Raw genomic sequence first — 27,381 nt, 5'->3', positions numbered from 1 at the left:
ATTTGTCCCTAAAACCTCTCCAGGGTTTGTTGGTTAATGGCAGGTTCAACAATTCATTATTGTAACCAAAAATAATAAAATGACTTGCATGTGTGTATAGGCCATCATAGATCTTATATCACGTTCCCAGGCAAAATATAATTTCACATACATGCCTTTCAGTAGACATAGTTTACAAATTTGTTTGCCAGCCATTGAGTGCAATATTGTCAAGTATGCTAAAATCAAGCTGGGTGCATGCATGTATGAACTGGTCCTGAGTGCCATGAGGATTGTGGGTGGCCAAAGTTGATCCGACTAGGATTCTGTGAATACATTTTTTGTACGGGACTTGGACCCATATCTTGGACCCATATCTGCACTCCACCTGCATATTATTAATGGAAACGTGAATGACAGATGACTGGAACTGGCTCCGGTTTTGGAAGGCTTCCAGTGCAAACATCCTTCTGTATCTGGATCTGTTGCTCTTTCACTGCTTTGCTCTATTTCCAGCTCTATGGCCAGTACACAGACCAGCTCCCCAGTCTTTCCCCAAAGGAAGCTGCTGAACTCCTGAGTGAGAAGAAGCCCCAAGAAAGCGGCCAGAGCCCCCTGAAGCGAGTCAGTCAGGCTGAACTCAAAGAGGAACGCTACTCCAAGTGCCATGGTAAGCCACAGTGAAGTCGGCATTTCTGACAAGCTCCTCTTATTGGTAGGGGTACGCTCACTGTTCAGTGTGAGAGCAGAGAGATGTGGTTCATTGTGGTAGGGGTGTGTGTGCACGTGCATGCATGCATGCATTTGTGCGTGTTTGAGCCTTGATTTTGGACAAAGGTGGAGTGTGTTTGAAAGGAATCACAGAGACAAATGGAAAGATCGCAGCATGGAGGCTTTGTTGCTTTCTCATGTTTGGATTCTTGCTGGGAAAAGGTTGCTGAGGTTGTGTGACTTGGAGTGAAGAAACAGTGGGTGGGAAAGGGTTAAGTGCCCCTTCCCCTTCACTCTGTCCACCTCCTGAAGTGGATTTCCATAGAAAATCAGGATCATCAGGCTACCATTCCACATGTTTGCATGTAACATGTAGTCTCGCACTAAGTTCCCATGGGGTGATCATACAGCTTGTGCCTCTCTATTGCCCCCTACAAACGAAGATTTCCCCCAACAAACACTCAGCATTCCCCTGAGGCTGCATGTTGTGTAGGGAAAGATCAATAGGCATAGGCAAGCTGTCTTAGAAGGAAGCGTGTTTGATTTTAGTGACTTTCTCATTGAGGAACCTCTGATAAGCTTCTGAGGAGCCCTAGGGTCCCCCAGAACAGTCTGGAAACCATCATATTAACTAGAGCTGCCCCAAAACGTCTCTTCCCGCCTGCCACTTTTGCTTCCTGTTTTTCAGGCTACAAAAGTTGTGGGGCTCTTTGGGGGATTTTTAGAGGGGGGTGAATCACTGCCACTGGACCAGTCATGGCACCAAAACAAACTGAAGAGGGCACAGAAGGGGCAAAGTGAATTTATAGGTGGGCAAGGTGTGTCCCACATATTAAATTTCTGAAACAGAAATGGGGGGGGGGGGCGCAATTACTTGTCAGTCAGTCAGTTTTATTACAGCCGTTGGCCAGCAAAGAGATAAAAATCAGAATAACAAATATAGCTAATAAACACAAATGGTAACTGATAATAACACATAGTAAAGCAGTAACTTATAGTAAAACAATTACAGTGGTCCCTCGACTTACAAACTACTCAACATAAGTATTTTTCGAGTTACAAACGGCAGTTTTAGATCTGGTTTTAGATGCGGTTTTTTCGACTTACAAATTTTTAGATGGGGTTTCCTCGACTTACAAATTTTTAGATGGGGTTTCCTCGACTTACGAATTTTACATGCGGTTTCCTTGACTTGCCTGCCTGTTTACTGCCTGTTTATTCTTGAAAAGAAATGTTCCTGTGCAGTTTGCAAGCCTTACTGGGGGTCTGGGTCTTTTTTCTAGGCTCCGGAACGCATTAATCCGTTCCCAATGCATTCCTATGGGAAACCGCTTTTCGACTTACGAATTTTTCGACTTACAAATGTGCATTCAGAACGGATTAATTTCGTAAGTAGAGGGACCACTGTACTTGTCTGTCAAGCATGACATTGGTTGCAGTCTGGAAGATCCCTCAAATGTTCCTGAATGCACAAAACACAATGGACTCCATGGGTTGTTTTTAAAATTCAGGTTAGTCGTTATTAAAACATTCACAAGTTAATTGTGGGTCTTTTGGAAAAGACCCACAAGACTTTATACTTTGGCTTCTCTATGTGAATTGTCTACCAGTTCTAGATATAAATCTCACATGCATGAGAAGGAAAATATGTAATTCAGTTGAAGATAAGTATTTTAAAATTCCATTGATTTCAGTGAGAGATTTGATTTCAGTAACGTAACATAAGAACATAACATAATAACAGCCCTGCTGGATCAGGTCCAAGGCCTATCTAGTCCAGCATCCTGTTTCAAACAGTAGCCCATCAGGTGCCTCTGGGAAACACACAGGTAAGAGCAGCTGAGGGCCCTCTATGCTGCTGTTGCTCCCCTGCAACTGGTATTGAGAGTCATTGTGCCTCTGAGGCTGGAGGTGGCCCATAGCCACCAGACTAGTAGCCATTGATAGACCTGTCCTCCATGAATTTGTCTAAGTCCCTTTTAAAGCCATTCAAGCTAGGGGCCATCGCCACATCCCATGGCAGAGAATTCCATAGATTAATTATGTGCTGTGTGAAAAAGTACTTCAATTTGTTGGTCCTCAATTTCCTGGCCATGAGTTTCATGGGATGACCCTTGGTTCTAGTGTTGTGAGAGAGGGAGAAAGGTTTCTCTCTGTCCGCTCTCTCTACTCCATGCATAATTTTATACACCTCTGTAATGTCTCCCCATAGTCGCCTCTTTTCAAACTAAAAAGCCCCAGATGCTGTAGCCTTGCCTCATAAGGAAGGTGCTCCAAGCCCCTGATCATCTTGGTTGCCCTCTTCTGCACCTTTTCCAGTTCTACAATGGCCTTCTTAGGATACGGTGACCAGAACTGCATGCAGTACTCCAAATGTGGCCACACCATAGATTTGTATAAGGGCATTATAATATTAGCATTTTTATTTTCAATCCCCTTCTTAATGACCCCTAGCATTGAATTTAACTTTTTCCCAGCTGCCGTGCACTGAGTTAACATTTTCACCGTGCTGTCCACCACAACCCCAAGATCTCTCTCTTGGCCAGTCACTGACAACTCAGATCTCATTAGTGTATATTTGTCCTTTTGGAGCTCCTCACAATCTGTTGTGGGTTTCACTACGGTTTAGTGTCATCTGCAAATCTGGCCACTTTGCTGCTTACCTCAACCTCTAGAACATTTATGAACAAGTTAAAGAGCACTGGTCCCAGTACAGATCCGTGGGGGACCCCACTTCTTACTTCCCCCCATTGTGAAAACTGTCCATTTTCCTACCCTCTGTTTCCTGTCCTTCAAGCAGTTACCAATCCACACATGAACCTGTCCCCTTATAAGTTTACTGCTAAGTTTACTTAGCAGTCAAAAGACTGCTAAGTTTACTCAAGCCTTTGGTGGGGGATTGGGGAACTTTATCAAATGTTTTTTGGAAGTCCAAGTATACTGTGTCAACCAGATCACCTTTATCTACATGCTTGTTGACACTCTCAAAGAACTCCAAAAGGTTAGTGAGGCAAGACTTGCTGGTTCTCCTTCGGCAAGGCCTGTTCTATATATTTAACAATTTTGTCCTTAAATATGCTTCCCATCAATTTACCTGGCACAGAAGTTAAGCTGACCAGCTTATAGTTTCCCGGACACCCCTGGATCCCTTTTTGAAAACTGGAGTTACTTTAGTTACTTTCTGGTCCTCTGGTACAGAGCCTGATTGTAGGGACAAGATACATATTTTTGCTAGGAGATCAGCAATTTAACATTAAAGTTTCTTCAGAACTCTTGGGTGGGTGCCCTCTGGCCCTGGTGATTTGTTGATTTTAAGTTTTTCAAGACAATTTAGAATATCCCCTCTTGTCACTAGCTATTGGCCCAGTTTTTCAGCCTCCAAGCTTGAGAAGCTCATTTCCAGAGTGGGTATATGGTCAGTATCCTCTGCCATGAAGAGAGATGCAAAGAACTCATTCCGCTTCTCTGAAATCTCCTTATCCTCCTTAATAATCCCTTTCACACCCTCATCATCTAAGGGTCCAACTGCCTCCCTGACAGGTTTTCTGCTTTCGATATATTTAAAGAAGTTTTTGTTATTCCACTTGACACTTCTAGCTATTTGCTCCTCAAACTCTTTTTTTGCATCCCTTCTTGCATTTCTTTTGCCAAAGTATGTTCCTTCCTGATCTCTTCATTTGGGCAGGACTTCCATTATCTGAAGGAAGTTTCCTTCCCTTTTATATCTTCCCTGACTCTACTTGTTCGCCATGCTGGCATCCTCCTGAACTTGCTGGTACCTTTCTTCCCTCTTGGTATACATTCCAACTGAGCTTCTATTATTCTGGTTTTAAATAAGTTCCATGCTTTCTGGAGTGATTTTGCTTTCCTGACTTTCTCTTTCAGCTTCTTTATTACTAGTCTCCTCATTTTTGAGAAGTTTCCTCTTCTGAAGTCCAACACATCTGTGTTGGACTTCCTTGGCAGTGCTTTACTCGCATATAAACTGAATTGGATCACACTATGGTCACTGTTCCCTAAAGGGTCAATGACACTAACATCATGCTCCAGGTCCTGGACACCACTCAGGATTAAGTCCAAGGCTGCCTTCTCTCTGGTTGGTTCCACAACCAACTGTTCTAAGGCACCACATTTAGCATGTCTAGAAATCTGGCCTCTCTGTCAATCATTGCACAGGAATTTGCCCAGTCTATGTGAGGCTAATTGAAGCCAACCATTATTACAGCTCTGTCTCTGTTTGACAGATCTCTGATTTGCTTCTGCATCTCCAGGTCACGCTCAGTGTTTTGATCCAGGAATAACAGTATCTCACTGGTTCTCACTGTTCCACCAGGTTTCCAGTATGCCCACTTTATCTATGTTTTCATTAGCAACCAAGCACTCCAAATTGCCCATCTTGGCTTGCAGGTTTCTAGCATGGTTTATAAACACCTATACATCAAGCCTCTTACCTGGTGTTGGCATGTGCTGTCTCCTTTACTGCCATTTGACCTTTTTGATCAGCTGTCATGTGCTTCCATCTGCTCTACTCCTGATTCTACTCTGTTCCCTTCTGGTTTATCTGAAATGTTTGCACCCTCACACCTTAGGGGATTTGGCTTGCTGAATGAGATACCACCCAGTTCTTGTCAGCAACCCCCCAGGAGTCATTTTAAAAGCTGCTCTGTGACCTTTTTGATTTTAAGCGCCAGCGGTCTGGTTCTATCTTGGTTCAGTTCAGTCCATCCCTTTTGTACAGGCTTTGCTTGCCCCAAAATGTATTCCAAAATGTATTCCAGTGCCTAACAAATCTAAGCCCCTCCTCCCGGCACCAACGTCTCATCCACACATTGAGACCCCTCAGTTCTGCCTGTCTCGCTGGCCCTGCGCGTGGAACAGGTAGCACTTGCGCGACTCTGGGGTTCCTGGACTTCAGTATGCTACCCAGCAGCCTACATTTGGCTTCCTGGACCTCCTGACTGCATTTCCCAAATCGTTGGTTCCGACGTTCACCATGACAGCTGACTCCTCCCCAGCACTGCCTAACAGCCTATATAGACACTGTGTGACATCTGCAACCTTTGTACCAGACAGGCAAGTCACCGTTCGGTCAACATGCGGGTCACAAACCCATTTCTTAATGCCCCTAATTATCAAATCACCTATTACTAGGAGGCCCCCAGCTCCCAGATGAGCATCATCTGTGTGAGAGGATATGGGTGTATCATTCAAGGAAGGGGTCCATTCTAAGGGAGCATTCAGGGCTGTCCCTATGAGGGTGTGGGGCTGGGGATGAAAAGCATTCTGCCTCAGCCCCACTCCTCTGCTGCCGCCACACCACTCCTGCAGCAGCACCATCGCTTCCCCCCAGCCCCACATCCTCCTCCTGGGATCAGGACTGCCTGGGAGGGAGGGAGGCTGGGCCAAGCTGACCAGAGCTGGCCAGAATATATAGAGCTTGTTTACTTGAAAGCTAGCTGCAGTTGTCAGTTAATTAAAGACTTTAAGCTCTGTCCTCCAAGAGAATTACAAAAGTGGGGTAGTATACACCTTCTCCTTGTGCTGGGTCTCTCCTTTGTGATAAAGGGAGACCGCTTGTGTGCCTCCCTGCACACCTTCCCTGATAAACTCCATGCAAAACCTCTTTGGTATTGATATATCCATGAAAGCCGGTTGTTGTCTGGGTGGTGTACGACGCCAAATAATACACACACACAGGGAAAAGCTTATGGGATGTTTTCTGCTAGCAAGTAAGGCTTTCGGGGCGCACCCAAATCGAGAGCGAAGACCCCAAGTTACAGGTAAGTATTTATATACAGAGGGTAGCTTAGTCATCTATCATGGTGTAACAAAAATCTTAGAAGGAATGCAAAGCCTATCATCAGTGCAGATCCACCTTTGTTTACATCAGAATGAAAAAATTGACCATCCCTTAACTTGTATCAGTTTCCCAACATCCGCCCTTTATAGCCTATTCCATTTCCCTGTTTGTTGCCCCTTCCCTTATCTTCCTAGAGGTGTCAGCGAGTTATATGGGCCCCTTGTCTATGTTTCTCTCAACAGCTGCAGCAGATTTACTCCTTAAGAGGTAAAGGCTACCTCCCTGGGCAAAGAGGGCTGGGGGAATTAACCCCTTAGTTTCCAGTGTGGAAGAGGCATAGAGAGTTATGGGACTTCATATTAAGATGGCTGTGCTGTGGTTCCCTAGGCCTTAGTTTTAGGTTAGACTGCCCTCCCAATGTGGATGGTTTGCATGGGTATATCACTATCTGCTAGCAAGCTCCTGTTCACAAAGCTCCAGTTAGCAAGATTCCGCTGGTGTGAGCCTTGTCTTCTCAAGAGCTGCTTCCAAACAGAGCCACCTCAGGGATGTAGCCCCTCCAACAAACTGTGTGACTCACCTGCAACTAATATTTACCCACTGTCTCTCTAGGCCAGGCATTCTCAACTTAGGCCCCCCAGCTGTTTTTGGACCACAACTCCTATAACCCTCAGCCACAATAGCCAATAGTCAGGGATTATGGGAGTTGTAGGCCAACATCTGTAAGATGGCCAAAGTTGAGCAGCCCTGCTCTAGGCACAACTGAAACTGAAACTGCCCTGTCAAAAACAAACCCCTTGCCAGCTAGAAATCAAACCCCAGAAAAGACTAGCGCTAACAAACTAGCCTTGTCCTTTCCCTCTTGTTTCCGTGTTGATTGATTGATTGATTTTTGTGCTTGCTTGCTTGCTTGCTTTCTTCTTGTCCTTTCCCCCTTGTTTTCTTGTTGATTGATTTGTTTGTTTTCTTGCTTGCTTTCTTCTGTAGGAAGGAAAACAAAGGTTTGCTGCCTCCCCTGGTCTGAGCCTTTTCTTCTCAAGCGCTTGATTTAAACACGTTAACTCTCCCAGTGAAATAAATAGGACTATAAAAGTGCTGAATTTTAGCTGGATCATGCCCAGTTTATCGTAGTTCATTTTGTTGTCTCAAAGATCTTTCTGCTCTGCAGCCTGTGCCAAAAGCATCCAGAAATATTTTACCAAGAAGTTGGGAGAAGACTGGATATTCTTGGTTCTCTTGGGTCTTGTCATGGCGCTGGTGAGCTGGGGGGTGGATTATGCCAGCGCCAAGAGCCTACAAGGTAGGTAGGCTTATATTCTAATGAGAACAGATGAAACCAAATGTACATGTTTATTTCTGCTTGAAAAAATTCTTCTTCTTTGTCACAAATCCAAAACAGCTTACAATTAAAATACATTAGCGAACAACAGAGTCAGATGAAATTTTTTTTACTCAGGAGATGCATGAATATAGGAACATAGGAAGCTGCCATATACTGAGTCAGACCATTGGTCTATCTAGCTCAGTATTGTCTTCACAGACTGGCAGCAGCTTCTCCAAGGTTGCAGGCAGGAATCTTTCTCAGCCCTATCTTGGAGAAGCCAGGGAGGGAACTTGGAACCTAGATGCTCTTCCCAGAGCGGCTCTGAGTTGTCTTTTTTTTTTTTTTACAGACTGTCAGTTTCAGTGGAGGAATGAGCGGGGAGGGACAGTTTATGTCAGGGGGAGTCAATAAATAAGGTGACTTTAAGTATAGTATCAAAACTATTTATTCCAGAAACATGAACTTATATGACCTTCTGTCTCAACACATTTATTCCAGCAACTGACAAGTTTTTAATTCCATCAGAGAAAAAGGTTTTTGATAAAGACTTGGTAGAACATTATCTACCAGGACAATGTTAATCCACCATATTTTTGCTAACATTTCTGAACAGTTCACACCAGGTGTACACATTTTTTTAAGGATAAACAACTTCCCCCATATTGTGCACACAATAAGCTCATTTACACGACCTCCCTGGAGATGGTGGGCGGGGAGTCCGGCTCCTCCCTGCCTCCCTGCACATGATTGCCCTTCTCTGAGAGCTCTGCCACTCGACGTGGCACACAAGTTAAGCCATGCTGAGTGGCAGAGCCAGGAGCTGGAGGAGAGAGTCCTTTCTGGCATCCCACAATGCATCATACCAGCAGCGTGGTACATTGGGGGAGTCGGAGTCCCCTGCTCCAGGGCACTCTTGCTGCCTGGCTTTGTGAACTCTCAGGCTGCAGGCAGCACGAGCATTCACACGATGGGGAGTGGGGTAGAAGGGCGCACTCACAACCCTTCTACCCCACAATTAGCCTGGGTAAAAAACCTGGACTACCCTGTCGCAGAGCATCAGGATCATGACCGATCCTGGCACTTCCCACAAGTGGCTCTACACAGATAGGGCTGCCCTACCCTGGGCAGAGCCAGTCATGAGAATGACCTTATTATATAGAATAAGAAGAAGCCCAGCAGAGGAGAAGAAGAGTCCATCTGCTTCCCATCCAGTGCTGCCTGGGGTGAGAGACCAGGTGGGTGCTGTTGGCTCGTTCTGCTGCTACCTGCCTGAAGCTATTCTTTTCCTCCCGTATTGTGTCCACATGTTCACGTCCGGCGGAGTTGTTCAGGGCCATGAAGGGGCTAATGTGTGCCACTTCCCCCTTGAATCAGTACTTGGAACCAACAATTACTCGCGGTGACATTTTTAATGAGTTTTTTGTGGACAAAATCTCTCGTATTTGGGCCAACTTAGATTCAAACTCTACGATAGTTACAGAGTCTGATGCCAAGGTGTCCAGCAGCTCCTCTTATGTGATGATCCTGGATCAGTTTCAGTTTGTGACTCCTGAGGATGTGGACATGTTGCTTGGAATGGTGCGGCCTACCACCTGTCCTCTTGATCCTTGCCCGACATGGCTTATAATATCTGGTAGGGAGGCTCTTGTAGAGGGCCTGATAAAGATTATAAAAGTTTCTCTGAGGGAGGGCAGGATGTCTAAAGGAGGCAATCATTAGACCGCTTCTGAAGAAGCCTGCCTTGGATCCCTCAGAGTTGAGCAATTACAGGCCTGTCTCCAACCTTCCATGGCTGGGCAAGGTGATTGAGAAAGTGGTGGCTTCCCAGCTCCAGACAGTCTTGGAGGAAACCGATAATCTAGTTCCATTTCAAACTGGCTTTCGGGCAGTCTATGGAGTGGAGACTGCCTTGGTCGGTGTCATGGATGATCTCTAACTGGGAATTGACAGAAGGGGTGTGACTCTGTTCATCCTTTTGGATCTCTCGGCAGCTTTCAATACTATTGACCATAGTATCCCTTCTGGAGCATCTGAGGGGTTTGGGGGTGGGAGGCACTGCTTTGCAGTGGTTCCACTCCTACCTCACGGGCAGATTCCAGATGGTGTCTCTTGGAGACTGTTCTTCAAAATCTGAACTTTCCTATGCTGTCCCCCAGGGCTCCATATTGTCTCCAGTGTTGCTTAACATCTACATGAAACCGCTGGGAGAGATCATCAGGAGATTTGGTGCAGGGTGTTATCAATATGCTGATGACACCCAAATCTATTTCTCCATGTCAACATCATGGGGAGAAGGCATAACCTCCCTAAATGTCTGCCTGGAGGCAGTAATGGGCTGGATGAGGCATAACAAACTGAAGCTGAATCCAGATAAGACGGAGGTACTTATTGTGCAGGATTGGAACTCGGGAGATGATTTTGATCTGCCAGTTCTGGATGGGGTCACACTCCCCTGGAAGGTACAGGTATGCAGTCTGGGGGTGCTTCTGGATCCAAATGTATCCCTGGTGTCCAAGTTTGAGGTGGTGGCCAGAGGTGCTTTTTATCAACTTCAGCTGATGTGCCAGCTGCGTCCTTTTCTTGAGTCCTCAAAACGGTGGTACATATGCTGGTAACCTCTAGGCTGGATTACTGCAATGTGCTCTATGTGGGGTTGCCTTTGTATGTAGTCCGGAAACTGCAGTTGGTTCAGAATGCAGCAGCCAGGTTGGTCTCCGGGTCATGTCGGAGGGACCATATTACTCCTGTGTTGAAGGAACTACACTGGCTGTTGATATGTTTCTGGGCAAAATACAAGGTGCTGGTTATTACCTATAAAGCCCTAAACAGCTTAGGTCCTGGGTATTTAAGAGAACTTCTTCTCCATGAGCCCCCCTCCCCCACCTGTTAAGATCATCTGGAGAGGTTTGTCTCCAGTTGCCCCCAACTTGTCTCCCCCATCTCTGGCAACTTTTTAAAAGGCATTGAAGACACATTTATTCACCCAGGTTTTTAATTAGATTTATAGTTTTAATATTTTTAATATTGGGTTTTTAATGTTTTAAATGTTTTAAATGATTTTAATTGTTAATTGATTTAATGTTTTAAATGATTTTAATTGTAAACTGCCCAGAGATGCAAGTTTTGGGCAGTATAGAAATATTTTAAATTAAAAATTAAAAACGTCACTGTAGTTAGAATTTAAGGGGTGACTCGATTCAAATCTGAATCGCTTGAATTGGCCAGATTAGAGTCAAATCGATTCAGATCTGAATCGATTTGTACACCTCTAACACACACACTTATTTTCTAGTTTAGGTTTGTTGACTGCATCTACTTAGGTTTAGTTAAATTACTGGGTTTGGTGACTCTGTGTGTGTTAATCTGGGTTTGGCCGATAACTGCTCCTTGCTATGGTTTATGTATTGTGTTGTGAGCAGGTTCTGCTGTCACTGACATACTGTCACTCTATTCACAGCTTACAAGTGGATGTACAAAGAGATGCACCCAAGTATCCCTATGCAGTACCTGGCTTGGGTCACCTACCCCCTTGTCCTTATCCTCTTTGCTGCCCTCTTCTGCCAACTCGTCTCTCCACAGGCCGTGGGTGAGAGAGCAAGGGATGGGGATATCTGCTTCTTTTGTCTGTCTGTGCACATGATGATGGTCTTCCTTCCTTCCTTCCTTCCTTCCTTCCTTGGACCTAAGGAAGTCTGCATGGTGTCTTTGCCAAGCTACAGGCAGAGGGGAGGCAGGTGGGAGCTCACCCACATTCCCTTTTTGTGTGAAAAAAGAGGGGAGGCAGGTGGATCATCCTTGCTTTATATGTGATTGGGGCTGACCTAAGTTTTAAATAAGTAGGCCTGCCACCATCCTTTTTCGCTTGTTTGTTTACCATATTTGTAGACCACCTAATATCTATATATCTAGGCAGTGTTCATTGTTTAAAAAATAAAGCAAAAATAACAATGGCACGATAAAGGAGCAAAACAGTTTGAGAAAAACAGTTTGAGAAAAGCCTGAAAGCCTGAAAAAACAACCTCTTAAGGGTGGTGTGTGTGTGTGTGTGTGTGTGTGTGTGTGTGTGTGTTTAAAGCACAAGTCTTTCTGCATGGGTTGTGTTCTGATTCTGTGGCTCCCTTCTTCATTGCTCCTTTCTTGTTTGTTCAGGCTCTGGAATCCCTGAGCTGAAAACTATTATGCGGGGAGTCGTCCTCAAGGAATACCTCACGCCAAAAGCTTTTGTGGCCAAAGTTGTAAGCCTGACAGCTGGTTTAGGAAGTGGGATTCCTGTTGGGAAAGAGGTGAGCGAGCATGACTGTGTGTAAGAAGTGTGTAAGAAGTGTGGAGGCAAGTGACGGAAGACAAAACTATGGTTGGCGCTTAGGAAGCAGATTTTATCTTGTCTTATTTTATTTTATTTTACATCAAAGTGGTTCACATAGTGAACCACATAGTTCACAAAGTGGTTCACATAGCAAAAAACAAGAAAATGGTTTGCTGTTCCAAAGGGTCTCACCATCTAAAAGGCTAAAATGTGACATGGTCCATTGATACTATAAATGTCTTTGGGATTTGGTGGTGGTGATGACGCTTCTGACTCATTGACTCCACTATGATTGCAGCAAGCCAAGGGAAGCAGGGTCTAGGGCTCTGTCCAGACTAGCTACTCATTAGCGGCAAAATGCCTCCGTTTGGGCAAGTCACATTTGGGCCGTAAACAGCAGGGGGAGTAGTCTCGCAGCAACTAACAACCTGGAAAAAAAGCAACTTTTTCACACCGGATATGCAACGTCCTTGCTCTATATTGCAGTGATTAAATTCGCAGCAAGGCATTGGAAATGTGAACGGCACCCTGCTGGATGCGTAGGGACTGTGGTGTCACGACACAGGAAGTGTGGAAGCACACTTCCGAGATTCGTCCTGACGCCGTTGTAGGGTCTAGACTGGAAAGCGCCTAGGAGAGGAAGGTTGGAAGACAAAAAGGCAGTTCACATTACCATTAAGAGGGTAAGACAAGCTTCCTACCCTGTTAACCATAGGACAGGGGCGGAGCTATAATTGGGCGAATGGGTTAAAAGAACCCGTGCCGTGCCCAATCAGGAGCCGCCATTCGCGGCCCTGACACACACACACCCGCATCTGACGTCTGACGCGGGGGCGGTAGTTTAGCTCCCGAGCTCCTCCTTCGGGAGCTAAACAAAGGCTGGTGCTGTGTTCGCAGCGCCAGCCAGGAGCGGCTCTTCCCTGCAAAGGGAAGAGCTGCTCCTGGGCTGCTCTGCGAACGCAGCACCAGCCTTTGTCTAACTGCCAAAGGGGCCGCGTGGCCCCTTCAGCAGTTAAGCTGCTTCTTCCGAACGGAACCTCAAGGCTCCGTTCGGGAGCCAGACCACACCCTACCGCGTCTGATGTCAGACGCGGGGGCATGGCTACCCCCTGCGTCTGATGTCAGACGCAGGGGGCGGGGCTATCGGGGCGCCCGCCGCGGCCGCACACGGGCCACCGGCGGGCTAGCTACGCCCCTGCTATAGGATGTGATCGGGATTGTACAATTGGAGTTGGGGAGGATGTGCTGTCCTACCCAGCTCTTGTACCCAGCACCTGAAAGCACTCATACCCACCACCCAGAGGTAGGAGGAAAAGCTGTCCTACCCAGCTCCTATCTCACAGGTGATCACTCCCCACTCCACTCACCTAGTTGTTTGCTAGCACACAATAGAATCTCAGGAGTGTACACAGCTCCTGAAGCTGGGTAGGACACTTATTCTTTCTTTGAGAGAATGGTGAGATCCTTCCAAGACAATATGGAGACAAAAGGAGAGAAGGCGATGTGGTTAGAGGCAGGGTCCTTTCTTGGCTTGTACTGTGGCATGAGACTGATTCCACACACTCCTCATCTCACTCCGACCTCTTGTTTTTGCAGGGTCCCTTTGTGCACATTGCCAGCATCTGTGCTGCTGTGCTCAGCAAGTTCATGTCCATCTTTTGTGGTGTATATGAGGTAAGTGTTCTGCATGCTCCATCTGGCTTGTGAGAGGGATTGTCGGGTGGGAGAGACACCAGCGGTCTAGGGTAGCGATGGCATGACCAACACTCCTCAAATTAGAATAAATCAGTAAATTACAGTGCAGGCAGGTAGACAGTATGGGAAGTGACAGCAAGTGGGCAGGTTAGCTTTCTGGTAAAGTAAAAGAAGTAGCCAGTGGGATGCAGAAGAAACTTGCAATAATTATGAACCAAGAAACTTTGGAATCTAAAGGAAGCTAAAACCACTACACACCTTAGGGCCAAATTAGATGAACGGTGATGTGTGTGAATGCCTCTCTGTCTCTTTAAAAGTTTGCAAATAGCAGCCACAGGAGTTGCTATTTTACACACAGACACACGCCCACATTATATGTTAATATATTGATATTCCAGTGGGTACATGGTAAAACTCAATAAAGTAGTTTCATTTATTAATAAATTTATTTTGTCTTTTTTCTTCCAACTGTAAATTTTTATTAATTTTGCATTCTGGGAAGTTTCCATACTTTGTGCATCTATTGCTTCGTATTAGGTGACATGACATTTATCTCAATATTTTGCATACAGAATCCTAGCTGCTACAAACCAGCTCCGTTTCTCTTTCCACTACTGAAGTATTCTTATATATCAGAAAGTTCAATAATGGGTTTGGACCAATTCGGTATCCTAATATCCTCTCCATTAATATTTTTTAACTCCCCCTGCCTTTTTTTTGTTTTTGTTTTGGAACAATTCAGCCATATATGAACAAAAGTCTACACAGGAGGAAATTTTCAGTGGGAAAACCGTGCAGAGGTGAGAGCTAAACCCTCTCCCCACAACTGCAGTCCCAATGCAGTTCCCCCTCCCTCCAGTGCCTTTGCTATTTGCAAACATTCTAAGCAGATGGAGATATATTCATGCTTCTTAATCACCATATCTAGTTAGGTCCTTATTGTAAGTAGAGTCAGGGATACCATTTTTATAAAAGGCCAATTTAAAATATTGGATGCAAAATTCGGCATGCTGAATGTTGTATCTCATCCTGCATGGAGGAACCTACAAGGTCCAACAGGAGGCATGGCGAGGCAGTCGGGATCTTTTCAGGGCTCCACCTCTCTGGAGAGCGGAGAGCTTGAAAGGGGCAGCCCTCTGGCCTGCAGCCCTGCACTCCTCTGCTCTATCACATCCTTCTGGGCCCATTGTCAGTGCTGGTTGTAGGCTGGGAGGAGCTCAGGGTCCCTGGGGTGAAAGGAGTCAGTTCATGAGGAAGCTTGGGCTCAGTGAGCACTGTCTCCAGGGACCCCAGTTCTGCGGTTTCTGGCTCTGGGGTCACCTGTCCATTAGGTGATCATCCCTACGGTATCTAAGGTAGGGACTGGGGCTAGAGCTGGATCTTCTAGCCTGATTGCTCCTCCCTCCTCAGGGTTGGATACTGAGCTGTTAGGGATGTGCAAATAGATTCGGGTGATTTGGAGACAAAACAAATCACCCCTGTGGTCCATTGGCTAGTTTCGGATCCAAATCAAATCACACGTGATTTAGTTTGAATCAGTCCGGGATTCGATCCCTCCTATTAATTTCCTCAGATTCCCAACTTTCATTTTTTTAAAAAGCTAAGCTCTAGCCCTTGTAGAAGTGGAGTTATGGAGCAAGTGTTTGGATTCTTTGGTGTATAATAACTTTCCCTCAATGAATGCCTATGAGGTTACACACCTTCATTTCTTCTATTCATTTTGACTGTCCTTTTGACAGTGCCAACTGTCAACTGCCATGTTCCAGCTACACACCACTCCCACCCGTAAGGCAGTGGGGTACTACTCAGTTTATGTTCTAGGAATTTTTTCAAGTGTTTAGGCTCTTTGGTGTCTAATAACCTTTTGTCATAATGAATCCCTATGAGGATTCATTACACACCAAAGAGTCTAAACACCTCAAAAATTCCTAAAATATAAACTGAGTGCCCAGTGGCTTGTGGGTTGCAGGGTACTTGGCACATGGGATGCCACTAATTCCCCACCTCCACCTGCAAAGCAGTGGGATCAAAATGTACAGAAGAAATGAAGGTGTGTAATGAAGACATGAAAGAATCTAAACACTTCACAAAATCCTTAAAAATAAACTGAGTACCCCAATGTGTGGGTCGTGGGTGGGTTTTGAGCTATCGCTCAGTGGCAGGGGTGAGGGGTGGGTCATGACACTGAGAGTCTCAACTTCCATATAAACAAAAGTTGGGTTTCTTGACCTTATGGTTATAAGAAAATGTTGGAAAATTTCAAAGGAATTTTGGTACAGGATCAGAATATAGAAAAAGGTTTGGGTGGGGCTTTTGGCAACCAGGGATGGGTCTAATATTCTGCACAATTGCTTCCTATCCCTCTCCCATAGTCCTCACTGGAGTCCCCTCCCCCGCGCCATATAATGTCTGGCTGAGCAGCAATAGCTAAGCATGAATAGTTTCATCACGGCTACTGCACTGACAACAGATGTCAGGCAAAGGGGGGCTTAAAAAAACCAAAAGAACAAACAAATGTTGCTCACAAGGAAAATGTGGTTGTTGTAAGCAGCTGTGTCTTGAGGCTGGTTGTGTCTCTAGAAGCTAATTGCACATGAGCGATGCTGGCTGTAATACTAAAGAGACGGGTGCTCTGTGGCAGCGGCTGGCTTAATGACTGCCTGTGCAATATTGTTCCAACGGAGACTTGCACAGAGCTTTAGTGGTACATAGAAACTGAGCCATCGTGGATGCTGGCTCTGTGTAGTGGCCAGCTCTCTCCTTACTAGTCCAGTTCACTGTACTAAAGGCTGGCCCAGTGTGCTGTAAGATGAGGCCGATTTTGCTGCTGGCTGTTGCTTTTTTCTGGAGGAAGAGGAGGAGGAGGAGGAGGAGGAGGGGACTAACTTTGTGGCTGTGTGCTCCCTCTAACCCCAGCATGCCTCTCTCTGGCTGGGCTCTCTGTTCCAGAATGTGCACAGGCAGCTCGACCTCCTGGTGGCGGCTTGCGCAGTTGGAGTTGGATGTTGCTTCGGGGCTCCTCTTGGAGGCAAGTGCTTTGTTCCCGTATTTATATAACATGTTCACCCCTCCTGGCTTAGGGCATTTCTAGCATGAAAGCTGTGTTTCCCACACAACTGACCTCCTTCACAGCACTGCAGTCTAGTTGTTCTATCTCACATAGTCTGACAGAGAGCAGAAAACAAGTCAAAGGACATCCTGTGGAAAACAGGAAGTGGCTGGGGTTCAAAGAAGTGACATTCAAAACGGATAGGCAGAAAGTGACTTTAATCACAAGCGTGTGTGCTCTCACTGTTCTTATTTTCCCGGGACAGTCCCTGTGTTCGGATATCTGTTCCTGGTAAATCATTTCCTCCCTGTTTTTGCCGCTTGGGGAGAACTGGGGAAAGCTTTTAAAAATTGTTCTTAGTATGGATATATGCACAGTAAAGTGCATTACATAGGAACATAGGGAGCTGCCATATACTGAGTCAGACTATGGGTCTATCTAGCTCAGTATTGTCTTCACAGACTGGCAGTGGCTTCTGCAAGGTTGCAGGCAGGAATCTCTCTCAGCCCTATCTTGGAGAAGTCAGGGAGGGAACTTGAAACCTTCTGCTCTTCCCAGAGCGGCTCCATCCCCTGAGGGGAATATCTTGCAGTGCTCACACATCAAGTCTCCCATTCATATGCAACCAGGGCAGACCCTGCTTAGCTATGGGGACAAGTCATGCTTGCCTCCACAAGACCAGCTCTCCTCTCATTCTCCTCCATTCTACCCCTAGCCCCAGTACTCCCTATCCAGGTAGTCAGTGCTGCTGAATGCATTTGCGTTGCAGCTCTCCTAGAACAAATTCAGACCCCTTCCATTGTGAGATTAAACTTTCTGTTAAACATCCTTAAGTTTTTCTTAAAAGGGAAACTCTTACCATCCATTTACTAACACCTGCTTCAGAAGCCAGTGCAGGATAAGCTATTGGAGATTAAATGAAGACTCTGTATGACAAGTAGAGAAGATGTTTATTAGTTGTGTGTGTGGCATGGGGTACTCAAGCAGTGATCCTTGGGGTGAGAATAGGGGTGTTAAATGTACACAAGAGTTCCCCTATTTTCAACCGTGAAGTGTTGGAGGGTAAGTGGACTACTGTATCTGTTGGCATGGAAAATGATACCAGAAACATTATAATACTGGTGATGAAAGAATACAGCTGAATCAATAAACAGTAGGAATATAGTAGTAGCAGTAGCAGTAGTAATAGTAGTTTAGTAGTAATAACTATGGACATATTCTTTGTAATACAGTCAAGGGCAGAGAATGTGGCTGTGACTTTTTCTCTTTTCTTTTTCCCTGAACCAGAGCTGACAAGGGTTCAGTGTCCTAGATGAGACAGACTCTTGCTGCCAACTTCCTCTCATTTCGTACATAGATTATGTGTCACTTAAAATCGGAAGCAAAATTTTGTACAGATTTGAAATTTAGCAACATTTCAGAATTTGACTTAGAATATCGATCCTTTTCAAACTTTCCTTTTCATATTTGACTTTTGCAGGGTACAGCCTGAAAAAGTCATCCTTTTAAACCATGTTGATGAATGTAAAGACAATGGCTGACATGAAGAATAAGGAAGCACCGCCAGTGCTTCCAATGAAGCACTGGTGCTGCCTGGGTGCTGGTGCTGTGCTGTGCACTAATGCAGTGCGTGCACCAGTAGGGGTGGCATTGTTTCCAATCTCCTTTGCTCTGGGGAGCACTCCCTGCGACATGGAAGTAGGTTTCTGGGGATTGTGCCGTGCTCAAGGACCTTCATATGGGTTGCAGGGATCTCTTCTAGGGGCAAGGGAGATGGGTGAAAATCCTCCGCAGATGTGAACAGCAGAGCTGTACTACTCTGCAGGACACACTCCAGCAACAGCATTTCCTGAGAAGCAGTTTGTGAAGAGAAGGTCCTGCCTTCATTTGCTTGTCAGACACTAATGTACTGTACAGGTTCATCTTTCTAATAAATTCATGTTTATGCCCCCCCCACAAAAAACCCCATCACAAAATCCAATAATACCCATAATTGGTAATAATAATAACTGGTACCCATAACTGGTAATGTTGAAAACATGTAGGTTTTAAATTGAAGGTTTCAAATAAATTTGAAAGAGGACGATATGCATGAGAATTATATGCCAGATTCATTTCAGATCTAGCTGAAAAGGGGGCTTTCTGGTAAATGGTGTGCTGCCTACTTCTTTTAGAAAGAGGAAGCTTTGCACTTGACTCAAGGCTGATGCCATGCTTTTTTTCTGGCAGCTCATTAGGACAGTTATCAAACCTCAAGTGCACTTAGTAACTTACAAGACACAAGACTCCAGGAGTCTTTACTCCAAGGGGCTGCCAAAGGTCAGATCACAACAGAAAGGGAGAAATGTGTGACAAGTGCCTTATCATGCCTCAGCTTCTTTCCCTCTTGCTTGGTGAGCACCATGTAGTAATTACCTAGGTGCATGCATGGGCAATAAAGTCAGTTTACCCTTGTTGAAACCCATTGCATGGACATACCAGTTCTGCACAGAATTTGTAAGTTTGAGCTGAAATCACAGAATCTATATAAATACGTGTAGTAGATTATGTATAAGGGGTGCAGCGGGGAAATGCTTGACTAACAAGCAGAAGGTTGCTGGTTCGAATCCCCACTGGTAGTATATCAGGCAGCAGCAATATAGGAAGATGCTGAAAGGCATCATCTCATACTGTGCAGGAGGAGGCAATGGTAAACCCCTCCTGTATTCTGCCAAAGAATAGCACAGGGCAATGTGGGCGCCAGGAGCCAAAATCGACTTGACGGCACACTTTACCTTTAGATTATATATAATATATTAGATACCATTAGTGCTCCTGGAATTGTGAGATATTTCTGAATACATAGTTGGGATCTTTCCTTGTCCAAAAAAACAAGACAACTACTGTAAATCTTCTCTGTCACTTGGTGACATTGAATGTATCAGGGCTGCTTCATACATTACAACATTTCTGCTCAAATATAATTTCCCTGCAGGACATTGTGGAAATCCTGTATATAAGTTAATCACATGTGACCATTTTTTCACTTGTGCAAAGTGCTGTCCTGGCAAGCTGCTGCCAGTTGTGGCTTCTTAGGACACATACATGCAGCAGGTTACATGTATGTTGGGTTATCACACATAGCTCCCTACAGCAGAGGTTCTTTACTTTTTTCATCTGCAGACTCCTCAGATCATAGGAACAAAGGAATCTGCCTTATATTGAGTCAGATCATTGGTTCATCTTGTTTAGTAGCATCTCCACTATCTGGCAATGGCTCTCCAAGGTTCCAGGCAGGAGTCTCTCCCAGCCTCACCCAGAAATGCCAGGGATTGAACCTGGAAGCTTCTGCATGCGAGCAGATGCCCTACTGCTGAGCTACAGCGCCATCCCCCTAAAGCAGGGCTGCTCAACTTTGGCCCTCCTGCAAATGTTGGCCTACAACTCCCATAGTCCCTTACTATTGGCCGCTGTGGTTGGGGATTATGGGAACTGTAGTCCAAAAACAGCTGGAGAGCCAAAGTTGAGCAGCCCTGCCCTAAAGGGAATCTCTTACAGCAGACAGTGCTCACATGTAGGCCTCTATCCAAATGCAAACCAGGGCAGACTCTGCTTAGCAAAGAGGAAAATTCATGCTTGCTACTATAAGATCAGCTCTTCTCCCCCAATCCTCAACTGTGACTTTGGACCTCCACCCCATTCATATATTTTCATAAGATTGCAGTGAAAATTAGAGAACCTTAATTGTATAAGAAAGAAAGAAAGAAAGAAAGAAAGAAAGAAAGAAAGAAAGAAAGAAAGAAGTTTCCATTGGCCACGTAGATCTACCCCACGGACCCCAGGTTAATGTACAGGGAAGAGTAATACAATTTCCTGTGCTTCTGTGTAGAAATTTTGTAATGTGAGAAGTTGTTTGCAAAATATCTTACATTGCATCTCCTAACCGCCAGCTATTAATACCTGAATAGTTTTTTTTCACATTTGAAAACCATTGACATTGGAAAGATGAAAGAATCCTGCATCCGTAAGAGATTAGGACTCTGCTGCAGTATTACTGCATCACCTTCTGCGAAGTGCACTGGAGCTGGTGTCTCAGGGAGAAAGGAAAGAGAAACCTCTGGCATCTACAACGTCTTCTAATGGATGTAACTTGTGTGGTTTGAGAACATCTATCAGTCACCCTGTGACAGGAGCTTCCAATTCTGTCACTCACTCCTCCTTTCCTGTCCTCTGTTTCTGTGTCTCATTGTGTGTGTCTGTGTCTTTCTCTCTCTCTTTCTCTCTCTCATGTCTCTTCCACCAGTAGCAGCCATATTATTACACAGATGTCCTGACTGTGGGATGTGCAGTGGGGGTTGGCTGCTGTTTCGGGACACCACTTGGAGGCAAGTGGCTGCTGACTTTGGCTTATCTTTCCCCAGAAACATCACATCCTCCTCCCTCTTCCCCTGGTCTGTTCTTCTTCTCTGAATGCCATGGCGTGGGGTTTTTTGTTTTCTAAATATTGGTTTACAGATTACTGGCCAGTGTCCAAACTCAGTCTGCCTCCTTAGCAGCATGGGAGCTCTTTCCCTGTGGCTTTTCTCATGCCACTCCGGTGACATATTTCTCTTGGAACCCTGTGAGCAGGGCCAGCAGTATCAGCCCGCAATATTTTGCTGCCTGAAACAGAGCACCCAATTGCTCTCCCTCCTATTCAAATCTCCTATTCAAATCACAGCCCCAGTTGCTTCCCTCTGTCTGAGGGTGAGCAGCATGTGTCTGAGACACATTGAGGCGCTACACACAATCGGTATGTAGCGCCCAACAGGGTTCTGCGGGGAGAACAGGTCAAGCCCGCTCTCCCCGCAGATGATCAGGGGACCACATGATTACCAGCTCCATCACGGAGCCGGTTGGGGCTGTGGGGATCGAGGGTCGCCTGGCCCCCGGAAGTCCCAGAATGCCCCGTGCAAGTGCGTGGGGCATTCTGGGGAGACCCCCGATGCTGGGAGGCTTGTTTTAGCCTCCCGGTCAGGGGTCTCCTCATGAGTTGCCACAGTGCGGGGCTGCGCCATGGTGACTCACGATCACAGAAACGGGGCTAGCGGAGCGCTCGCTCCACTAACCTTGTTTTAGGGGAGGGGTATTTAGGTGAGCTAACTGCCACTGAACCACTGGGCTTGCCACCGAGCCTGGTGGTTTTCATGGCCACTTGAAAGCGGGCTGTGCTCCTGTAGCCCGCTTTTGAGGGGCTGTGAGAATAGCCTCACCGGTTACTAAAGTCCCGTGGAAGGAAACCAGAGGGATGCAGCTCCCACGCCACTAAGACGGTGGCTTTCCAACTGTTCTGGGCAACCCTGCGGGTTTATCAGGGTTTATCAGATGTTTCTCAATAAGAAGATCAGTAAGCGTGGGCAAGCTTGTCTGGAAAACTGCTGGACCACCATTCTGGATCTTCCTCTGCAACATGCTGCTTCAGGGAGTGTTGGGTGTGTTCTGTGTAGGGATGTGCGAAACGTTTCAGATACAAAACATTTTGTACCCGAAACAGCCTGTTTCAGGTGTTTTGTAGACAAAACAAAACACGCATCTTCCAGATCCAAAAGTTTTGTATACAAAACAAAACGTCCCTGTTTCGGCTACAAAACGTATTGTTGTTTCGGACCTCCATTTTGTGGTGATCTCTGAGTCAGTCTCCATTTTGTGTTTGACATCTCTTTGAATTTCCCACCCTTCCAGCCTTCTGATCAGTGACCTAAATCATGGGCTGACCTGCTGACAATTCCTTCCCTGTTCCCCATTGGCTCTTTTGCTTCTTCCCACTCTTTACTGACCCCACATTGGCCAGGGGAAGGGTTGCTAACCCATGGGGTGCTGGGTTCTGCTGTTTCTGTGGTGTTCTGAGTGTAGATTCTCTGGTAGCATATGAGAGTGGATTCTTGTTTTTCACTGAAAATCTCATATGCTAGCAGAGAATCTACGATGAACACCTCAGAAACAACAAAACCCAGTACCGCACAGGCTTGTGGGGGTGGGGGTGGTTGGCACCCTATGTGCACTACACAACCCCTCGCTCTGGGCAACCCCAGTGCCCCCCAAGTGGAATTATGGGGCTGCTGAAACCTCCATTATTCCCCATGGGAGAAATCTTAAAGACACGTAAACTTCAACAAATCACAAAAGAGCAGCCCTTTGCCCAATTCCTTTGAAATAATTCTGGAAGTTTCCTTGCCCCCATTGGGCACTACCACCCACCACACTCTGCTCTGGGTCATCCCTTTCCCCTTGATTTGAAGCGATACATTTGCTGGAATCCCCATTATTCCCTATGGGAAAATTCTTAAAGATGTGTAAACTTAAAAAAAAATCACCAAAAAAACCAGCCCTTTGCCTAATTCCTTTGAAATCTGGGTGGTAGCTTCCACCCATTGGACACTACCACCACCCCCCACTCTTTTTGCCCTGGGACCCTTTTTAAAAATCCAAATCGATTCGGATTCGGATTCGAAAAATTTGGCTACAAAACAAAAAAGGGCTGATTTGGATTCAGAAAATTTGGGTACAAAACAAAACGGGGATTTTTCAATTCGGATACAAATCGAAACAAGAAAATTCCAAAATGCACACCCCTAGTTCTGTGGTGCATTCTCAGTTCATGCCACAGCAAGGTTCACTAGGCCTGCCCAGAACTTCGGGGCCAACATTCCATGCAACAGTACTGTGGCGTTAGGGACCCATTGGGGCTGCTGCACAATGTTAAAGGTAACCATGACCATATTGCACAACAGGACAGTAGCTCAATTACTGAAAACTGTCTATGCCGTTGTACAGTGCTACTTCCATTGTTTCAAATGGAAATTGCACTATGCAACTGCACGGACACTGTTTTGAGTTGTTGCACGACTGCTCTGTTGTGCAACATGGCCAGGGCTACCTTTCATGTTGCACAGCAGCCCCGGCAGCTCCTTCACACCGGTGTATTGCTGTACAATGGAATCCCGAAACCTCTGCAGTGTATGGGGTTTAATGACAGAGGTGCAAGACAGGTCAGTGTGGAAAGGGTTTCCTCAAGTCAACAAGTTTGGAAACCACTGTGTTCAGGTAAAGTGGGAATTGGCCTCTTTGTTTAAGTTCATTCCCACTGGGACTTCAGTCCTGCCCTGAATTGAACCATTATGGTGGGGTGAAAGGGAAACTCAGACTACCCTTGCACCCCCACTATTATCTGGCTTCTCCCCCTCTTCAGATCCCTTTTAACTCACGTGTGTGGGATGAGGGCTGGGTAGAATGCGAGATGTTTTATTATATTATGTGTTGGAGGAGGGAGCTGTCATATAATGAGAACCTCTCTCTCCCATCTAGGTGTTCTTTTCAGCATTGAAGTTACTTCCACCTACTTCGCAGTCCGCAATTACTGGCGCGGCTTCTTTGCAGCCACATTCAGTGCCTTTGTTTTCCGAGTCTTTGCTGTCTGGAATAAAGATGCAGGTAGGATGAGAAGAGAAGAGTCGCTTCCCAGTCTCTGCTGTCCCTGCCTCCGAGGATGCCTATGCACAGCAGTTCTGCTGGGTTATGCGGATGAAAGAGGAGGAAGGAGTCAAATGAACTCTTTAAGCATATTCTGTCACTGGGAAACAGCTTTTCTATCCTAAGCCATGTTCCGTTCCCTCATCCATCTGCATGGGAGATAGGTGCCAGCCTCAGGGTGCCTCCGCACACGTGTGATTTTTGCTTCAACCATAACCCTTTTCAGGCATCAGGTACCTGTACAAAGGGGGGGAAGGAACAGCCAAGGAAGCCCCGCCCCATTTGCTTTGTAAACCAGACCCCACACCAGGCACGAGTATGGCATTTGTCAGAAGATATATACTGGCTCAGGGAGTGGTCCTCTTCATGATTGGGCATGCTGGTTGCCTAGTTTCCTGATCACAGGGAGCACCATGCCTAGCATTCCTAATTTCAGTACTCACAGTCAACATGAGGGCATCTAAAAAGTGCATCAGCATAGGTGGCAGGGCTTGCCAGCACACTCCTGTAGGATATCCAGAGCAGCAATTTGAAGCTGCAGCGAAGCTGTATCCTTGCTCATAGAGACTGCTCTTAATTCAGCCAGTCTTCCCAAGCAGCAGAGTGTGTGCAGGGGGGAGGGGTTTAATTTCACTGCTCTCCCCTGCCTCCATAAGTGCTATTTGCTTTCCTAAAATATGTTCCTGAGGGTTGTGCAGCCCTCAGGTGCATATTTTTGGAAGACAAAGAGTACTTATGGAGGCAGGAGAGAGCAGAAAAAATCACCCCTCCTCCCCCACACACTCACCTTGCTGCTTGGGAATACTGGCTGAGTTAAGAACTACCTCTTGTGACAGTGCAGTACCCCCAGACTGCTGCTCTGGATGTCGGCCACTGTACTTGGGTACAGTATCCAGGATTTTATTAACACCTGAACAAGTACACCTTGTAGTACACCTTGTTTTGTACTACAATGATGAAAATGACATTGGTCAGGATGTTAATTCACATTACAGATGCCTCCCTTCTGCTTTACCTGCCTGAATTCATACAAATAGTGAAAGAGATATTCAAAGGTGGCCTTATGTGAAACCACTGCTAGGGCTAGTAGTGGTTAAGCCTTATGTGAAACCACTACTAGACCTTTCATTGCCTGAAAGGAAAAGTTAAAATGACTCCTCCTCTCTCTGGAGCTGGTTTGTCTTTTGTTTTAGACACACAAAGGTAGATATTGGAGACAGGAAAAAAGTGGTGTCTGCTCTGAACTCTCTTGCCTGAAACAAATGCTTCACATTGCTACAGGGCAAGGCCAGACCATGGAAGTCTGGGACAAAAGCGAGTGCCACAAGTAGGGATGTGCACAAATTGATTTTTTGATTCAATTTGTGCCCAAAACAAATCACCCCTGATTTGTTTTGTATCCAAAATTACCCCCTCCAAATCACCCCAGATTTGATTTGTATTTTCTTGAATTCGATTCAGATTTGGACTGATTCAGACCACTTAACAAGTTCCTAGGGACACCAAATTTAGGTGGTGGGTAGGTCCCCATGGGTGCCACCTACCACCCAAATTTTAAGGTGGTGGGACACTTGGTTGATTTTTAATGATTTTATTTTAGTTTTTACTGATTTTGAACATTTCCACCATAGGTAACAATGGGTATTCAACGTCGCCATGTCCTAAACCTAAAACGGATCCCCAGCTTGCTTGCTTTCTTTTTTTTAAAAAAGCTAAGCTCTAGCCCTTGTAGAAATGGAGTTATGGAGCAAAATGTCTGGTCATTATTTTTCAAGTGTTTGGATTCTTTGGCATGTAATAACTTTTCCTCATAATGAATCCCTATGAAGATTCATTATATGCCTTCATTTCTTCTGTTCGTTTTGACTATCGTTGGACAGTGCCAACTGTCAACTGCCACGTGTCAACTACAGCCCCCCCCACCCCACCCCCACACACTGAGGCGGTACCCATTATCAGTGGGAGCTGCCTGAGGAGGGTTAGTGGGGAGACCAGCCTAACCTGCTCTCCCCGCACATGAGCAGGCTGCTGGCTCCATTACGGGGCCGGCAGGAGCTGGGAGGATCAGGGGCAGCACAACCCCTGACAGCTCCAGCATGCCCTGTATGAGTGCGCAGGGCATGCTGGAGAGACCCCCGAGCCGGGAGGCTGGTTTTCAGTCTCCCAGTCGGGGATCTACTTGTGAGCTGCACCGCGGCGATCTACTCGCAGAGCCACACCGCAGCAACTCACGATTGCAAAAACCGCTCGCTCCACAAACCCAGTTTAAGCACTGGTCTACTTAAGCAGGTGACCCGCTTAAGAACCACCAGGCTCGCAGCCAAACCCGGTGGTTCTCATGATGGGAGAAAATTAGGCTAGCCTCCGCTAGACCGATTTTCTCCCATCATGTGAATAGCCTCACTGTTTAGATTCTTTGGTGTCTTCATTACACACCTTCATTTCTTCTGTTCATTTTGACCCCACGGCTTTACAGTTCAGGGTGGGGAATTAGTGGCATCCCATGTTCCAAGTACCCTGCAACCCACAAGCCACTGGGTACTTAGTTTATATTTTAGGAATTTTGAGGTGTTTAGACTCTTTGGTGTGTAATGAATCCTCATAGGGATTCATTATGACGAAAGGTTATTAGACACCAAAGAGCCTAAACACTTGAAAAATAATCCTAGAACATAAACTGAGTAGTACCCCACTGCCTTGCGGATGGGAGTGGGGTGTAGTTGGCACATGGCAGTTGACAATTGGCACTGTTGAAAAGACAATGAATAGAATAAATGAAGGTGTGTAATGAATCCTCATAGGGATTCATTGAGGGAAAGTTATTATACACCAAAGAATCCAAACATTTGAATAATAGTGATCACACATTTTGCTCCATAACTCCACTTCTACAAGGGCTAGAGCTTAGCTTTTTTTTAAAAAATGAAAGGTGGGAATCTGGGGGAATTAATAAGAGGGATCTGAATCTCAAATCTATTCGAATTGAATCAGGCACGATTCTATTCGTACCCAAATCTAGCCAATGAACC

General features: G+C 45.8%; 1 protein-coding gene across 6 annotated transcripts in view; it reads left to right on the top strand.

Moving 5' to 3' along the window:
- Positions 1–27,381, top strand: part of CLCN1 (chloride voltage-gated channel 1) — a 114,626-nt gene that overhangs the window by 42,103 nt on the left and 45,142 nt on the right. For 3 of the 6 annotated variants that reach the window (XM_053300582.1, XM_053300578.1, XM_053300581.1), the window contains exons 2-8: positions 496–649; positions 7,659–7,790; positions 11,272–11,400; positions 11,964–12,097; positions 13,717–13,794; positions 16,732–16,843; positions 24,188–24,313. In XM_053300582.1, the coding sequence (XP_053156557.1) occupies positions 496–649; positions 7,659–7,790; positions 11,272–11,400; positions 11,964–12,097; positions 13,717–13,794; positions 16,732–16,843; positions 24,188–24,313 (865 nt within the window). Of the gene's footprint in view, positions 1–495; positions 650–7,641; positions 7,791–11,271; positions 11,401–11,963; positions 12,098–13,716; positions 13,795–16,731; positions 16,844–21,149; positions 21,229–24,187; positions 24,314–27,381 lie in introns of those variants that run through there. The other 3 variants (XM_053300579.1, XM_053300580.1, XM_053300583.1) reach the window with 3 other exon arrangements.

This window comes from Hemicordylus capensis, chromosome 2 (assembly GCF_027244095.1).
Source record: "Hemicordylus capensis ecotype Gifberg chromosome 2, rHemCap1.1.pri, whole genome shotgun sequence".
NCBI lineage: Eukaryota > Metazoa > Chordata > Lepidosauria > Squamata > Cordylidae > Hemicordylus > Hemicordylus capensis.
This window is presented reverse-complemented; position numbering and strand designations above follow the sequence as displayed.